Raw genomic sequence first — 19248 nt, forward strand, 5'->3', positions numbered from 1 at the left:
TAATAACAGCATCGATAATGCTGGAGGCAACGTTTATGAGGAGGTTGGTTTTTTCCTAAAGCCGTTTGAACGGGGTATACTGATTTAAAGGGAGCTTGGAGGCGAGTTCTATACTCCAGACAATTTTTCTGCCACATGATCAGATGCTTCACTTCGTGCGTCTGGTCTACTATTGCTTGTGACACATCCCTTTGTGTGTGGCTTATTAAGCGAAAGCCTTAAACCTCTGTTTCAAGGTCCCGTTGTGAGCTACAGAAAATATCACGTGACCGAAGGAAGGCGGGAAGCGAACCAAAGCATGTGCAGCCGCGTATAAGAGATGATTAATGATTACCAAAGTAATGATTGATTAGTGATTGGATTGTTGTTCATGCACCCTAATCCACCCCAATCGGTTTTAATACCCTTTCATCAACACTTCACCTTAATCCACCATAATCCGCCTTAATGCTCCACGCACCTAAATCTCTATTCATGCATCTTAATCCTTCGGAATGCACTCTAATCCACCTTAATCTTCTTTAATACGCTCTAATCAACCTTAATCCTCCCTAATCCACCTTATGTCAACCACTAATGATTCATTAATTAACTTGGGTAATCATTCTCTCATACAGGGGTGGACATGCTTTGGGTCCCCTCTGGCCTTCCTAGGGTCACGTGATACTTCCAGTTTAGAACGTGACCTTGAAAAAAAGATCTAAAGGCTTTCGCCTTAAAACTTTAAAAAAAGCTCAATTTTGACTAGTGAACGCTCATCACCTACAATAATACGGGGATACTTGCCACTAATTTTTTCAGGGCGCAAAGCAGAATCAAATAATACTGCGCTTCCGACTGAATAATAACAGTTAGCGAAGTGCGAAGTGATGGAGCCACCCCAGAATATTAAGCATACTGAGGACAACCACAACAAAAACGCTGGTGAGCAGGCCGGAAGAATGATAAAAAAATGCAGCGTTACGGGATGCTTTGCTACGAGCTATAAGGCTCCTCAGATCGCAAACAACGTTGTTCTTTGTCAGAACAAAGTTGCTTCTGCCAATGTCATGCAGCCACTGCTTCCTACGCAAGCCGTTACGCTTTCGTTGTGGTATCATAAAACCGGCATAACCATCTTCAGGCTTCTTGCTACAGTTATATGCGCAACAGCCCGGCATAGCGCTAGCACATAGACCAGAAACACTGCGCACAACGTTCGCTACGCCGAGCTAAAGCACCTAGCCAGCCGTGCTCAGGAGGAAAATGGCGCGAACGAAAAAGAAAAACACAAGCAAAACTCAAGATCCGCGCGTTTCCAAGGGCAACGGCAGGGAGACCAATCGTCGTGCAGAAAAACGGGGGCAAAACTGGTTGCCGCGGGGGGGGGGGGACACGCAAGGGGCGAGGAGGAGGCGAGGAGGTCGCGTGGCGGCGGCAGAGTTCAAAGAGTGGCGGTACTTTCAAAGTATCAAGGGACCTTAACCGATACTCCCCGCAAGCGCCGCCGTTCTGAGGGTGCCGCCGCAAATGGGAACAGCGGCGCTTCTATCAACTATCGCCCCCCCATGATTGTTGCATGCACTGTAAAACTCTCAAAAATTTTGAAAAACCCTTCCGAAAAGCGAACAAACACGGGGGATAGCGAAAAGATACCGCTAGGGCCATGGAGCAAACATAAAATAGTAAGTACGTTGTAGCTCCTGTTGGTCTCGCTTTTTTAGCGGGGCCATGTTTTGGTTTCGATTGTAAGTTGACCCCCTCAACTTTAGAGTTTCATATTTAAAAAAAGTGGTCGACTTACAATTGTGTAAATACGGTAACCAACTGAGAAAATGTGCCCAACGACCGCTGTTCGTAAACTTACTTCCGGTTGACGCTTTCCCGTTCCAACAGGCCGGTGACGTCATAGCGTGACGCATTCCTGAACTTCTGAAGCACTCCGGCTAGCACTACATGAGCGCGTCCGTTGCTGGTTTCATACGTACACGATAGATGGTGCAGCGGCACGTTCTGCTCCACGTATTGAAGCGTGCCGGGGAAATTTGAGCCGTCTTGGTAGGCCAAAGCAGGGCGATGAGCGAAAATCCAGGCCTATCATAATGAAGCTTGTTGATTACCAAGATAAAACCAACATTATGATAAATTGCCTAAAACTGAAAGGCTCCAAAATTTCCATCGGTGAGGATTTTTCCCAGCCTATCCGAGAAATTAGAACGAAGCTGTGGGCTCACACGAAAGAAAATCGTGATCGACAGGAAAAAGTACGCCTTGTGTATGATAAGGTTAACATAGAGGGAAGGCTCTTTTCTTTGGACCAAAACAGCAATAAAATGACGGCGGTAACAAAAAACGCCAAGCAGAAGGCAATGAAAAAAGATCTACCAAGCGAGCCACGTATCACGAGAAGCCGAAGTCAGCAACAATAATCAACATAAATGCTCGCAGTCTCATTAATAAGGTAGATCAGCTAGAAGCAATACTCCTTGCACATGCGCCTGATATCGTCAGTATCACAGAAACATGGCTGCATTCCCGTATTTCCGATAAGGAAGTTGTACCACCAGGATATGCGATAGTGCGCAAAGACAGGGAATCACGCGGTGGGGGTGTCGCGCTTCTTTTTAAGGAAGGGATCCACTTTTCTACTATGCCCGACGTAAAAGATATTGAAGCTTTGTGGTGCAACGTGCATCTTCAAGACACGATCGCTAAAGTGGGCGTGTTCTACAGGCCCCCGAATGCCGAAAGCATGTGCCTTGAATCTTTACTTGACTATATGCAATCACACGTGCACGGGGGCTCGATTGTACTTGCTGGTGATTTTAACCTTCCCGAGATAGAGTGGTGTTCCCTTGTCCCTGAAACAAAAGCTCAAAGCATACTACTGGACATTATGCTTGGCTTTAACCTTGATCAGCTTGTTGCCGCCCCAACTCGTGTACAGGGAACGTCATCCTCCATCTTGGACCTTGTATTTGTGAGTAACAGTCTACCTTTAAATGAGTCGCAAGTAGACATACTTGATGGACTATCCGACCACAAAATGGTCTTACGCTCATTGCCACTCACTAGCCCACCTACAATACGTGGCCAATTAAAGCAAATACCCGGCTTTAACAGAGCCAATGATGACGCTATAATGACGTACCTTGCACACGAGTACCCTGAATTTCAAGATTTTTGTACCGATGAACGTTATAGTATCGATGCGGTTTGGTTAAAATTCAAGTTTCATGTCATGCACTGTATGAGAAATCAACTCGCAAACGCAATCCGTGGATCACGCGTGAAATAATTCATACTAAACGTAAAATCAAGAGGTTACGAAAAACTAGCAAGCAACGGAATGTTGCAGGCAACCATTCTCAAGTAAATTCCCTTACTAGATTATTTAAGGAACAAGTGCGAAATGCTAAACAGAAATTCTGTGGCTCTACATTGCACGAGTTTATTAAGAACGCGCCTCACAAATTCTGGCAGTATATGAATGCAAAGCGGACTAATCCAACTTCACCAGATGCGCTTGATCAGGCTAGAGCTCATGATTTTAACGACTATTTTTGTTCTGTGTTCACAACTGATAATGGTACTGCGAAAATGAATCCTTCCTTTTAGAATTGGGATAATCGATTGCTAGGCACGCCTACTTTATCGGAGGCAGGTATTCTTTCACTCCTATTAGGCATCAATGAAAAGAAAAGTAGCGGTCCAGACGCAATTCCCAACAGCTTTTTGAAACGGTACGCGGAGCCAGTCAGCAGATATTTTTATCTCATATATTCCAAATCTTTGAAAGACTGTTGCCTTCCGGGTGAATGGAAAATCGCAAAAATTACTCCCGTACTTAAATCGGGTAATGCAGCGTCTCCTTCTAATTACCGGCCTAATTCTATCACTTGCACTTGCAGTAAAATTCTAGAGCACATTGTATTAAAATATCTCATAAGTTTTATTGAGTCGAACAATATCCTCCACATGAATCAGCATGGCTTTAGATCTGGATTATCCACTGTTACACAGCTTGTCGAAACACTGCATGACCTGGCCCTCGGCATTAACGAGCGCATTCAAACTGACGTCATTTTTTTCGACTTCTCGAAGGCGTTTGACCGCGTTTCGCACACTAAACTACTACTTAAACTCAATTATATATTAGGTAATGGCCCAATTTACCAATGGATTACCAATTACTTAACTGGCCGCTACCAATTTGTACAGTTCGGCTCTCACTCCTCCGACCTTGCTCCAGTGTTATCAGGCGTTCCCCAGGGATCTGTATTAGCTCCAGTTTTGTTTTTACTATTTATAAATGACATGACTAACTATGCTGACGTGAAACTTAGGCTCTTTGGTGATGACTGCATGCTCTATAACTAAGTACGACACCGCGATGACCAGGTGAAATTAAATATTGCCTTGAACAAAATAGCTCAATGGTGCATCGACTGGCAAATGACAATAAACACTGATAAAACCGTATTCATGTCCATTACAAATAAAGCGTCTAAGCTGGATTTTCCATATCACTTTAACGATGTGCCACTTCGAAGTGTAAACCAGTATAAATATCTAGGTCTCATAATATCGTCTAATCTCAGCTGGGCAGAGCACGTGCGCCAAGTGTCAAATAAAGCATTAAATAAACTGTTCTTCATTAAACGGGCCTTGTCATATTCTACACACGCAACAAAGCTTCTTGCATACGTCACTTTTGTCCGCCCAGTCTTGGAATACGCCAGTATTGTCTGGTTCCCTCACACTGCGAATGATATCGCCATTTTGGAAAGGGTGCAGCGGAAAGCGGTGCGTTTTATCTTTAACAGATACGGACGCCTTGATTCACCTACTACTCTGTTACAGCGTGCTGGTCTAGCTACCCTTGAAAGTCGCGCAAAGCTTTTTCGGCTCAAATTTGTATACCAACTATTGCATAGATCATTCCGTATAAACCCCGACTCTTACTTTGAATTTCGTGATACCAGACCGACCAGAAGACGGCACGCATGGGAGCTTGTAGAACATCTGTTTAATAATAATACGTTTCGTTATTCTTTCTTCCCACGCTCAATTCGTGAATGGAATGCACTGGCTGTAGTCAAAAAACAGCAACCAACACTAGCAAAGTTTATGGACTTAATTGAGCATGCTGCATGAGCCTAAAAGTTGTTAATATAAGTAACCAAATTGCTTTCGTCATGCAATCCACCCCGATTCAGTTTGTGCTAGGATAGCACTTGCCTACCCTGTTTGCTCTGTGCTTTCTGTATTTGAATGATGCCTTCTACCCTGCATTTTTTTTTATTTTCCTGCTGGTTGATGTACATGGGTTTCTTTGTGTGTATTATTATGTATGAATGTACTACCGCTATTCTTGAATAGTCTCCAATCATTATGTACTCACTTATTGAATGTTTTAGTAGTGTTAATTGATGTCACTTGTTGCTCACCCCTGTGAAAATCCCCATGGGGGATTGACAGTATTCTGTAAATAAATAAATTAATTAATTAATTAAATGGCGCATGCAAATCGCTGTATGCCCGGCTAAAGTTTTCGTCTGCCAGTCAAGGAGACTCCTGGTACGTGCGTGCGATGCGCGAGGACTTCGTTAAATCGGAAATACAGTAAAAAATGACCTCGTTAAATCACAAAAGAAAGTACGTGGTTTTCAATGGGGCAGAGATTGGGAAAAATAAAAAGTGCGTTATTTCGATAATTTCGTTAAATTGAGGTTCGTTATATCGAGGTTTGACTGCATTAGATGCAACTAACAGAATTATGGTATTTTTCATTGCTGACTTTTAAACTTGATAGTTTCGTTTTCTGAAATTTTGCAATATTGGCCAATTTTTATTAAATAATTCGCAAAGTAAATGAAAAATTAGAAACCAGCAGTCAATAGAATTCACATTTTCTTTTAAATGCAACAAACCTCGTCAAATTTGGTGTAGCGGTTGCCGAGAAAAACGAATTCCCCTTCTAGATGTATTTAGATAGGAGCACCCGAGCTAAAGCTTCCTCTTAAGGAGTAGGCTGAGCTGCAACGTGAGCACCCCCGAACAAAATTTCTGGCTACGGCACTGGCAGGAGCATGTATGCTGGGGATATGGGCGCGTATGCAACAAGGTTTTCTTAGATCTGGGATGATGTCCTACGCACACATGCTAAGACGAGCATGTGTGCTGGGGACATCATCCCAGATCTAAGAAAACCTTGTTACATACACGCCCATATCCCCAGCATAAATGCTATCATGATATACCGTATTTACTCGAATCTAGGCCGACCCCCTAAAGTCTGAAGCCAACAAAAAATATATACATTACCTCGAATGTAGGCAGAAGCAAAAAAAGCGAGGACAGCGTTCACAAAATGAAAAACAGCATTTATTCAATCTGAACGTGCAGAGCTCATTCAACGCCATTGTCGCTGCTAGACTCGTCGCTGTGTTCCTTGTCATTGTCACCTTCAAACAGTACGCTATCTTCAGCAACATCAAACGCATTAGATATGCTGCACTTTTTAAAGGTGCGCAGGATCAAATTACCTGGGATGTCATCCCATGCTGCAGCTACCCAGCCCACCAGCTGCGATAGCGAAGCACGTTTGATGCGGCCTGTTGCTGTTAGCATGTGGTGTTCGTCAGTCAACCAGTCCATTAATATTTCCGCAGATGATCCTTGAAAGGTTTGTTGATGCAGACATCAAGTGGCTGCAACTGGCCCGTCATGCGGCCCGGTATGACAGCGAGGTCTGTGTTCACGTGGGCGAGCGCAGCCTTCACGTTGTCGGTCAAGTGCCCACAGTAAGAGTCGACGACAAGGAGCAAGTTCTTTGTCAGAAGGGCTGCTGGACGCCGTTGCCACACAATCTTAAACCACTTTTTCACCATCGCACCCGTCATCCACCCATTCTCATTTGCCCGCACAATGACATTTTTTGGGAAAGTTTCTAGGGAAAGGTTCTTGGGAAAGGCACCGTCTTCCTTTTATATATCATATAAGGAGGGAGTTCATGTCCATCAGCTGTGCAGCATAGCATCACAGTTGCGTGCTGCTTCTCGCAGCCCGCAGAGCGCACATTCATCTCCTTGGCACCCTTTTCATTCACGGTGTACGCCACTGGGATATCAAAATACACAGCCTTCTGGTCGGCGTTGCCGATTTGCCCAAGGATGTAGCCTGCTGCTTCTCTCTTTTGCAGCACGTAGTGCTGAAAAGCTATCCGCTTTTCTTCGAAATCGCTTGGCAGCTTCTGGGAGAATGAAGTGCGACGTCGGAGGCTGAAGCCGAAGCGCTTTATGAATTTTTGAAGCAAGCCCCGGTTGGCTTTGAAATCCTTCGACGTTAGACCTCTAGCTCCCTAGCTCCCTAAAGTTCCCTAGATTTTGCTTGGAGTACTTCTGTTGTCACTAGAAGGGCAGCTGCTCTCTGCATCCGAACAAAGTCGGCAAAGCTGTCTCCACTTCGTGGTGACGGCCTTTCTTTGGTCTGTTAAATGCCTTCCTCGTTGTGATGCACGCAAAAAGCTGCTGTCATTGTCCCATCCAACAACGGACGATTTTCTCGTCAACGCCAAAGTCCCGCCCGGCTTGAAGGTTCAAAGACACCTCTGCGGCTATCACAACTTTTCGCTTGAAAGCACCACTGTAGTGGCATCTTCTGCTTGGTGCCATCGCGATAACACCATGCCCACACCGATCCGGCCGACATGACACAGGTCAAGATGGCCACCTCGCTTGTGTACGGTTAGCTAATAGCATGGCTAGTAGCGGCTGCGATACTGACTTTTCTAGATGGCGCTAGCTATGCACCATATTTAGCAGTTTCAATGAAAAACTGGCGCGTTTTTTTTTAAATCCTCGAATCTAAGCAGACCCCAGAGTTTGGAATATGATTACTTGAAAAAATTATCTGCCTAGATTCAAATAAATATGGTACATACATCATCATCAGCCTGCTGGTTACGCCCACTGCAGGGCAAAGACCTTTCCCATACTTCTCCAACTACCCCGGTCATGTACTAATTGTGGCCATGTTGTCCCTACAAACTTCATCTCATCCACCCACCTAACTTTCTGCCGCCCCCTGCTATGCTTCCCTTCCCTTGGAATTCAGTCAGTAACCCTTAATGACCATTGGTTATCTTGCCTCCTCATTAGTGTCCTGTGCATGCCCATTTCTTTTCCTTGATTGCAACAAGATGTCATTCTCTCGCGTTTGTTCCCGCACCCATTCTGCTCGTTTTTTATCTCTTAACGTTACACTTATCATTCTTCTTTCCATAGCTCGTTGAGTCGTCTTCAATTTAGGTAGAACACTTTTCGTAAGCCTCCAGGTTTTCCAGGTTTACAGTGCCCCGCACGTGAGTACTAGTAAGACACTGCTGTTATACACTTTTCTCTTGAGGGATAATGGCAACCTGCTGTTCATGATCCTAGAATGTCTGCCAAACACAACCCAGCCACTCTTATTCTTCTGATTATTTCATTCTCATGATCCGGATCTGCGGTCACCACCTGTCATAAGTAGATGTATTCCCTTACGACTTCCAGTGCCTCGCTACCTATTGTAAACTGCTGTTCTCTTCCGAGACTGTTAAACAATACTTTAGTTTTCTGCAGATTAATTTTCAGACCCACCCTTCTGCCTTGCCTCTCCAGGTCAGTGAGCATGCATTGCAATTGGTCCCCTGAGTTATTAGGCAAGGCAATTGTGCCCCCTGTAGCCGAAACCAGGATGTAATTTTTGCCTCAACTGCAGCATCACTGACAAAATGTTTCCCTGATAGAAACCATTTCAATTTAGTGGAGAGCCAGCAGGGCGAAGATTTGTCAATAATGACGTGTTTCATGCAGAAATGTTCTTGTTTCGGTCAATGGGCGAACATTTGCATGATATCAGAATACAATACAGACCTATTGATCTAGTAGGGTCCGAACCCTGATGTTGTTTTATTCGAAAAATAATTCTGACAGGCGGCATTCAATTGATTGGTCTAGGTAAAAAGCACTAATTTACCAATTAGCTGCACTACAATATTCATGGTTCCCATCTGGAAAAACTATGTGTGCGTCACTCTATCTGACAATATAAACTTGAGGACTGGTAAGACACAGCTGTTATATACTTTTCTCTTGAGGGATAGTGGCAACCTGCTGTTCATGATTTGAGAATGCCTACCAAACGCGCCCCAGCCCATTCTTATTCTTCTGATTATTTCAGTGTCATGATATGGATCCGTGGTCACTACCTGCCTTAAGTGGATGTATTCCCTTATCACTTCCAGTGCTTCGCTACCTATCGTAAACTGCTGTTCTCTTCCGAGACTGTTAAACAATACTATAGTTTTCTGCAGATTAATTTTCAGACCCACCCTTCTGCCTTGCCTCTCCAGGTCATTGAGCATGCATTGCAATTGGTCCCCTGAGTTATTAGGCAAGGCAATATCATCAGCGAATCTCAAGTTACTAAGGTATTCTTCATTAACTCTTACTCCCCAATTCTTCCCACTCCAGGTCTCTGAATACCTCCTGTAAACACGCTGTGAATAACATTGGAGAGATTGTATCTCCCTGCCTGGTGCCTTTCTTCATTGGGGCTCTGTTGCTTTCTTTATGGAGGACTATGGTGGCTGTGGAGCCGCTATAGATATCTCAATATTTTTGCATGCGGCTCATCTACACCTTTATCCGTAATACCTCCATGACTGCTGAGGTTTCGACAGAATCAAACGTTTTCTCGTAATCAATGAAAGCTATGTGTACAGGTTGGTTATATTCCGCACATTTCTCTATCACCTGATCGATAGAGTGAATATGGTCTATTGTTGAGTAGCCTTTAGAGAATGCTGCCTTGTCCTTTGGTTGACAGATGTCTAAGGTGTTCCTGATTCTATTTGCGATTACCTATGTAAATACTTTGTAGGCAACGGACAGTAAGCTGATCGGTCTATAATTTTTCAAGTCTTTGGCGTCACCTTTCTTATGGATTAGGATTAAATTAGTGTTCTTCCAAGATTCCAGTACTCTCGAAGTCATGAGGCATTGCGTATACAGGGTGGCCAGTTTCTCTAGAACAATCTGCCCACCATGCTTCAACAAACCTTCTGCTACCTGATCCTCCCTCGCTGCCTTCTCCCTTTGCATAGCTACCAAGGCGTTCTTTACTTCTTCCGGCATTACTTGTGGGATTTCAAAGTCCTCTAGACTATTGTCACTCACATTATCCTCGTGGGTGCTACTAGTGCTGTATAAATCTCTGTAGAACTCCTCAGCCACTCGAACTATCTCATCCATATTAGTAATGATATTGCCGGCTTTGTCTCTTAACGCATACATCTGATTCTTGCCTATTCCTAGTTTCTTCTTCACTGCTTTTAGGCTTCCTCCAATCCGGAGAGCATGTTCAATTCTATCCATATTATAGTTCCTTATGTCAGCTGTCTTAAGCTTTTTGATTAACTTAGAAAGTTCTGCCAGTTCTATTCTAGCTGTAGGGTTAGATGCTTCCATACATTGGCGTTTCTTGATCAGATCTTTCGTCTCCTACGATAGCTTACTGGTATCCTGTCTGACGGAGTTACCACCGACTTCTACTGCACACTCCTTAATGATGCCCATAAGAATGTTGTTCATTGCTTCAACACTAAGGTCCTCTTCCTGAGAATGCTGAATACCGGTTCTGTAGCTTGATCCGGAATTCCTCTAATTTGTCTCTTACCGCTAACTCATTGATTGGCTTCTTATGCACCAGTTTCTTCCGTTCCCTCCGCAAGTTTAGGCTAATTCGAGTTCTTACTATCCTATGGTCACTGTGCGCACCTTGCCGAGCACATTCACATCTTGTATGATGCCAGAGTTAGCCGAGAGTATGAGGTCCATTTCATTCCTGTTCTCGCCATTCGGGCTCCTCCCCGTCCACTTTCGGGTATCCTGCTTGCAGAAGAATGTATTCATTACCCGCATAGTATTCTGTTCTGTAAAATCTAATAACTCTCCCCTGCTATTCCTAGAGCCTATGCCATATTCCCCCACTGACGTGTATCCAGCCTGCTTCTTGCCTACCTTGGCATTGAAGTCGCCCATCAGTATGGTGTATTTTGTTTTGACTTTACCCCATCGCCGATTCCACGTCTTCATAGAAGCTTTCGACTTCCTGGTCATCATGAGCGGATGTAGGGGCGTAGACCTGTATGACCTTCAATTTGTACCGCATATAAAGTTTCACAACAAGACCTGCCACCCTCTCGTTAATGCTATAGAATTCCTGTATATTACCAGCTATATCCTCATTAATCAGGAATCCGACTCTTAGTTCTCGTCTCTCTGCTAAGCCCCGGTAGCACAGGACGTGCCCGCTATTTAGCACTGTATATAATTCTTTTGTCCTCTTAACCTTACTGAGCCCTATTATATCCCATTTACTACCCTCTAATTCCTCCGATAACACTGCTAGACTCGCCTCACTAGATAATGTTCTAACGTTAAACGTTGCTAGGTTCAAATTCCAATGGCGGCCTGTCCAGAGCCAGGGATTCTTAGCACCCTCTGCTGCGTCACAGGTCTGACCGCCGCCGTGGTCAGTTGCTTCGCGGCTGCTGGGGACCGAGGGCCGGGGTTTGATTGTTGTATTCATATAGGAGGTTGTGGCCAGGTACTGCACCAGGGTGGCCACTCTTGCTCTGGTGAGAGAGTGGGTTACCGGTTCTGGTCACCGAGATCAGGCCGCACTCCAGGCCTGTTTATGCAATTTTATCCACACTAGTTCTTTTTTTTATCCGGTGGAAAATTGCACGGCACCAGGATTCGAACCACAGTCCTTTTGCACGCGAGGGGGATACTCTACCTCTTCGCCACCACAGGAGTTTGTCACCACCACCGCAGGCAGGCGCCACTTACAGGTAACTTACTGTGTGCACCAGGCGGGTTTTGGCAAAGTTAGCCAAAACATGCACTCACGGTGTCTTGCATAACAAGTGAATAATGGAGGTGTAAGTGCGATGCCCTCAAAAGTTCTAGGCTGCAAACTCAGTACGCCTTAGCGCTTTAGGAGGCGGCAGCCCTGACACCGGACATGCTAGACACAAATAAATCTCACAATACATTTTGGATGAAAACATGCTGCCAGAGTGAAGTTCTGAAGCAGCAATGAAATTCAAACTAGATTTAAGTACAATGCAAACTGACAGACAACCAGCAAAGATACTGAAGCCGGCACACTCAACATGGTCCACCTAAGCCAGTTATATGTTGTGAATTAGGCAAATGAGGAAGAATATTGTTACATGAAGCTTAAGCCGAATACTATTTACAATTTATTTACAAGGAAGCCCACGGAGCCCAAAATGGCGATGCTATATCAAATGGGCACACGCGTCGTCTTCATCCCGCTCAGTGCAGCCACACTGTGGCGGCTGTTCCTAGCATCACCCCCGGCTGTAGAAGCACCGTCCCGGGGCTTAATCTACACATCCGCGGTGAAAGGTGTGTGGTATGGTTTTAGTCTTGCCACGCGAACGATGTCACTTGCAGGTGATGATGACACTGAGAGATCGGCAGGGATGATTTCATACGTGACATCGGTCACTTGTCAAACCACATGGTAAGGGCCAGTGTAGCGCAACAGCAGCTTTTCGGAAAGGCCCACACGTCGAACGGGTGACCAGAGAAGCACCAGAGAACCCGGAGAAAAGCGCACATCCCGATGGTGGCAATCATAGAGGCATCTCTGATGCTCCTGTGAGCCCTCGAAATGGGTGCGGGCGAGCTGGCGCACATGGTAGGCGGGTGCGATCGCGTCGCGGGCGTATTCAGTGGCGGAATGTGTGGCCGAGGGCAGCAGTTTCCAAGGGCAACGCGGGTTCTCGGCCATACAGGAGATAGAATGGTGAATAGCCGGCGGTGTCGTGACGCGATGAATTATACGCGAACGTGACATATGGTAAGCGAATATCCCAGTCGAGGTGGTCGGTCGCAACATACTTCGAAAGCATGTCCGTGATGGTCTGGTTGAGGCGCTTCATGAGGTCGTTGGTCTGTGGGTGGTAGGACGTGCTGAACTTGTGCTTTGTTGAGCAGGAGCAGAGGATGTCCTTGACGACTGCCGACAGAAAGCTGCGGCCACGATCAGTGAGTAACTGGCGTGGAGCACCGTGCACTAAAATGATGTCATAGAGCAGAAAGTCAGCAACGTCAGTAGGGCAACTTGTAGGGAGGGCTCTGGTGATTGCGTACCGCGTAGCATAATCAGTAGCGACAGCGACCCATTTATTTCCGGAGCCCAAGAGAGGAAAGGGTGCAAGAAGCTCTAGACTGACATGGAAAAAGGGTTCCGGTGGGATGTCGATTGGCTGGAGACATCCAGCTGGAGGTGTGGAGGGCTTCTTCCGGCGCTGACAGGGCTCACAAGCGGCCGGCCAAAAGAATCGATGGCGTACATGGTCATATGTGTGCGAGACGCCCAAGTGTCCAGCCAAGGGAGCATCGTGAAGTTGCTGGAGGACAGTCGAACGCAGGTGCGATGGTATGACGAGCAGAAGGTCAAGGCCGTGTGAATAAAAATTGTGGCGGTATAGTGCCCCCTACTTAAGGAGAAACACCCGGAGAGAGGCGTCGCGAGGAGTTGACTCCAGATGGTCGATGAGGGCTCGTAATGAAGGATCGCGCCGTTGCTCGTTGCCGATTTGAAGCAACTGGGACACAGAGAAAACACAAGCAATGGCGCCTGCATCAGCCGGTTTGTCAACAGGGTAGCGGGACAACCAATCGGCATCCTGGTGCAATCGTCCTGTCTTATATACCATGGAGAAAGTATATTCTTGCAGGCGTAACGCCCAGCGAGCGAGTCGTCCCGTGGGGTCCTTGAGCGAGGATAGCCAGCAGAGAGCGTGGTGATCAGCGATGACACAGAAGGGGCGTCCGTACAAGTATGGACGAAATTTCGCAACAGCCCACACAAGAGCGAGGAACTCGCGCTCTGTGATTGAATAATTGCTCTCGTGATAGAATTGCGTGACAGAAGTCAGCTGGCATAGGCTACAACGCGATCATGTCCACGCTGGCGCTGTGCTAACACTGCTCCTATGCCGTGACCATTGGCATCAGTTCGAACTTCCGTTGAGGCAGACGGGTCAAAGTGGGCCAAAATTGGAGACGTGGTAAGGAGAGTAGTCAGCTGTGAAAAAGATGGGGGCATGGTCAGGACATCAAGAAAAAGGGGCGTCTTTCTTCAAGAGGTCGGTAAGTGGATGTGCGATGGTCGCAAAATCTTTCACAAGGTGTCGGAAATAAGAGCACAGCCTTACGAAACTACGAGCATCCTTGGTAGACTTCGGAACAAGAAAATTCGTAACGGTGCAAATTTTGTTCGGATCGGGTCGCATGCTCTGGCGTCTACGAGGTGTCCAAGGACGGCGATTTGGCGGCGAGCGAAATGACATTTTCACGAGTCCAACTGGAGACCGGCGCGGCGGAACACGTCAAGAATCGCTGAAAGACGGTCTAGATGCGTGTCGAATGTGGGCGAATAAACGATGATGTCGTTCAGATAGCACAAACAGAAGGACCACTTGAACCCCTGAAGCAAAGAGTCCATCATTCATTCGAAGGTGGCGGGCGCGTTACAGAGACCGAAAGGAATCACCTTGAACTGATAAAGGACGTCAGGGGTAACAAATGCAGTCTTATCTCGGTCCATGTCATCGACGGATATCTGCCAGTAGCTGGACCGTAAGTGGATAGAAGAAAAATAGGTGGCACTGTACAGGCAGTCTAGAGCGTCATCAATACGTGGCAAAGAGTACATGTCCTTTTTTGTCATTTTGTTCAGGTGGCGATAATCTACACAAGGGCGCCACATTCCATCCTTTTTTTTGACATGTACGACGGGAGATGCCCAGGGACTACAGGAAGGCTCGATAATGTCCTTTGCAAGCATCTTTTTGACTTCCTGTTGGATAAGAGCTCGTTCCGACGCAGAAGCACGATGTGGACGTTGGTGAATAGGGTTCGCATCGCCAGTATTTATGCAATGGGTCACGACGGACATTTGACCTAAGGGTCTATTGTCAAAGTCAAAAATATCGCGATAGCCTTCAAGAACGCAGCAAAGAGCTTCAGCTTGAGCAGGTGTAAGGTCAGAGGAAACCATCTTCTTAATGTCGAGGTCAGTACCATGCGATGACGTCACGGTATGGGCAGAGCTGTAACTATCTTCCACTGTGAATGGCTCGACCTCATCATCCTGCAAAGCACTAATTATAGCTAAGGAGATCCCTTGAGGCAGAACGTGCGCGGTTAGCGCGAAATTGACAAGTGGAAGGCAGGTGCGGTTGCCAGTAATTTCCAGCACAGTGTGCGGCACGGTAACATAATGTGTAAGCATAGCGGCCGGAATTGGTGCGGCCACGTAATTGCTGTCAGGTACAGCTGATGAGGACAACAAGTTGACGTGTGTCACAGAGTGAGGGCGTAGGCGAATAAAATCCATGCAGCTCAGATGGCTTGGAGGCGGGTCCACAAAGTCGGCAAGAAGAGGCAAGTCAAGGCAAAGTGAGCCGGCCGAACAGTAAATGAGGGCAGAATGATTGGCAAGAAAATCCAGACCGAGAATCAGTTCATGAGGGCAATGCTCGATGACGGTGAAGAGAACGACGGTGTCTCTGAGCAATGGTGAGTCGGGCAGAACACATGCCAACAATAGCGACAGTCCATGTCGGCGACTTGTACAACTCGGTTCGGGGCAGGCGTCAGAACTCTCTTGAGCTGACGGCGAAGAGCAGCACTCATAATGGACACATGCGCCCCGGTGTCAATCAATGCGCACACACTAACATTGTCGATGAGAACGTCCAAAAGATTCTTGCTCGTGGGTAAGGTGAAGCGAGGATTTCGTGCCAATGTCGTCAATGCAGCTTCACCTCCAGAAGCTGCACTGTCTAGTTTTCCAGTCGGGGGTGCGGCGAGTAGGTCGGAGAAGGAGCATGGCGTGAGGGGGGTGAGCGAGATTGGCGGCGGGAGGGAGAAGGCGAGCGGGAATAGCGGGGTCGTGTCAAAGATGTCGCAGGGTCAGATGATGGGGCGGGAAGAGCAGGAGCGAAAGAAAAGGACGCGCTAGAGGGATGAGGGTGGTAATCAGGAGAATAGCGCATCGAAGAAGTCCAGCGGCTGCGGCAGTGGCGAGCGGCATGTCCAATGCATCGGAAGTTAAAACAGATCGGCTTGTTCTCCACGGTTCACCATTCAGAGGGGTTGCGGTGTCCGTAAAAGGAGTAAGAAGAGCGGCGTGGGGACAGGCGTGGAGAAAGAGGTTCTGAGCGTACGGAACGAATGGATTGCAGGCCGACGTTGGACAACTCTTGACGGATGACGGCCTGGATCAAGGAGATTGTCACCGGAGAATGATCAGGTAACGGGAATGAAGGGGCCACTGGTTGTGCCGCTTCGACCTCACGACGAAGGATGCGGGTCAAGTTGTCACACCGCGACGACTGGTGGAAGAGGCCGTCACAGGATGATGTAGCAGCTGTGTTGGGAAGTCGCGTGATGTGCTGGGATACCCGGCGGCTTTCAGCATGCTGGAGACGGCGGCACTCCTTGAGGATCGTATCAATGCTGGTGACGTTCGTAAACACCAGTAAATTGAAGGCGTCGTCAGCAATGCCTTTGAGGACATGATTAACCTTATCGTCCTCAGTCATGTTCGAGTCAGCCTTGGCACAAAGGGCCAAGATGTCGAGAATGTACGACATGTAGGACTCAGTCGACGTCTGTACACGTGTGGCAAGGGCTTTCTTGGCATTGACTTGTCGACCAAACGGATTGCCAAAAAGGTCGCGTAGCTTGTCTTTGAAGAGATCCCAGCTCAAGATCTCCTTTTCGTGAGTCTGGAACCACGCCAATGGAGCTCCGTCGAGGTAGAAAAGTACGTTGGCAAGCATAATAGACGGATCCCACCTGTGACTGGTGCTGACACATTCGTATAAGCGGAGCCAGTCGTCAACATCAGGACTGCCGACTCCGTTGAAAACCCCAGGATCCCGAAGTGGGGAAACGGCGACGTAGGTCGGGGCTGCAGGTGGAGACGCTTGCGTAGATGAAGTGCCACCAACAGGAGCCGAAGTTGCATTGTCGCCGTTGCGACCGCTGAGAGCTCAATGACGGGTAGGGGAATGTCCACCTCCACCAAATTAATGTTACGTGAAGCTGAAACCGAATACTATTTACAATTTATTTACAGGGAAGCTCACAGAGCCCAAAATGGCGACGCTATATCAAACGGGCACACACGTCGTCTTCGTCCTCCTCAGTGCAGCCACACTGTGGCGGCTGTTACGTAGCAATATTATCGCACCACATTTTGCCCAACATAAGCAGACTTCCATCCAACATTTTTTTTCAAAAATTGAAACCAGGGTTCTTCTTATTTAATATTTTTCAACATGAGTTTGAAAAAACTTGTTCATTTGCCTACTTTTTTCTTCTCTTATGTTTTATGCAGGTTGATAATATATAGCATAAATGTTGCAAAGAGAACATTCTATGACACTTTCTACGAGTTCGCACACAATAGAAATTGCACCAAGACGCATCAAAGTTAAAAACTTTTTCTGATTCGGGTCATGTTTGGAATTTTCTTATTTTTTTATCGGATGGCACAAAAAATGCATGGAGCTAATTTACTGTGAAGTGTATTAAAATAAGCAGAAAAGGTTTGACACAACGTTCTTAGTTTGCATTTCACAGGATTTGAAACCGAAAAATATTGTGGTATGCAGTAGGAAGACACTCACACCAAATATTCTTTGGCCTTGCTAGGAACACCTTTTGCAAATAAAACTTTTGGTTCCGTGCAGTTCGAATTTCTTACACGACATAAAAAAACAAGTCTCAGAATGGTTTGGGTGCGAGCTAGTCGGTACGGATCATTCATATTTAAAAAAAACAGGCAAAAGAAAAATATCAAGCAGACACGCATGTTTGATCTCTCATGCAATCACTCTTGAGACACAAAAGCAACCATGACAGCAGCTTACCAGCTCTTTTGGAACTACTTTGGTCCTCTGAGTAGATACCATTACACACTCACTGATGTGCATAAAATGAGATGTGGTGCAGGTTGAGTAACAGGACTAACCATTGCATCTGATCCGCTGCCAGGCTCAGTGAGGCAGTAGGCAGCCAGCTGCTCACCAGCGGCCAGGCCGGGTAGGTACTTGCGCTTCTGCTCCTCAGTGCCAAAGAGCAGGATACCTTTGAAGCCAATCGACTGCACGGCACGACCGAGAAGTGGTCCACAGTTGACACAACACAAAGCCTACCAACTGCATTTTCATCTGTACGAAGGCAAAACAAGCTATGTCACGAGTTCAACCATAATTTACAAAATCCACAATGAACTTGTTTGCTTTAGACATTTCAAGCAACACCCAAACCAAGCCACCTGCAGAGAGTGCAATGCTCTCTCTTTAAATGATGACCTGTACTAAGCATCACTAGTTACATCCAAGTAGCCAGTCGTGGAAAACAAATGTTCTCACAATGCTGTAAAAGTGAAAGTATAGGAGATAGGCCTCCCTCAGAGTAAGAGAACAGCGTCACATAGTAGTGGCGTTACGCAGGCTCCCAGGTACAATAAAAGTGTAGATCAGCAATACTTACTGAACACTAACTGGTGTAGCTGCAAACTAATGTTGTTTTTTCCTGTAATTTCTTTTTATTTCTTTGTTTTGTATTGGCATTGTACCCACCCCCTCGTAATGCCCTCTGGGTCTTGAGGGTATACAAATAAATAAATAAATAAATAAATAAATAAATAAATAAATAAATAAATAAATAAATAAATAAATAAATAAATAAAATGAAATAGCTTATCGGGTGAAGTTGTGGCTGTAAACAAATCAAACAACTCAGTGGCGGTGAAGGCAGCAAGCACAGGCGTGGGGTTGAATGTTGGCCCACTCATTTGTTCATTATAACTGCCACCAACATCTCTTGAGCGTGCACATAACATGTATGAGATGAACCATATACGTAAAAGAATGACAGCTTTCAGGCTGTATGAATGATCAGACGTTGCTAGCACATCGCTGTGCTACAACAAAAACGCAATAACAAATTGGTGGCGAAGGTGGCGGTCAGCACAGACTCCAGTAACGCTAAAAAAACTTCTTCAGGAGCAAGACACAAACAACTTCCGATCGTGCGTGATGACTTTGGGACTGTGTTATTCCATGAGAAACAACTTCCTAAAAGAGTGGCCAGAATACCA

The 19248-nt window shown here is 46.2% G+C and overlaps 1 protein-coding gene across 4 annotated transcripts in view; it reads right to left on the reverse strand.

Annotated features, from left to right (window-relative positions):
• Positions 1-19248, reverse strand: part of LOC135908127 (very long-chain specific acyl-CoA dehydrogenase, mitochondrial-like) — a 460653-nt gene that overhangs the window by 271874 nt on the left and 169531 nt on the right. For 2 of the 4 annotated variants that reach the window (XM_065439879.2, XM_065439878.2), the window contains exon 6: positions 18115-18246. The exons of the other annotated variants lie outside the window; for them this stretch is intronic. In XM_065439879.2, coding sequence (XP_065295951.1) covers positions 18115-18246 — 132 coding nt within the window. The remainder of the gene's footprint in view (positions 1-18114; positions 18247-19248) is intronic. 4 annotated transcript variants of the gene reach the window in all.

The sequence above is a fragment of the Dermacentor albipictus genome, chromosome 1, assembly GCF_038994185.2.
Source record: "Dermacentor albipictus isolate Rhodes 1998 colony chromosome 1, USDA_Dalb.pri_finalv2, whole genome shotgun sequence".
NCBI classification, from domain to species: domain Eukaryota; kingdom Metazoa; phylum Arthropoda; class Arachnida; order Ixodida; family Ixodidae; genus Dermacentor; species Dermacentor albipictus.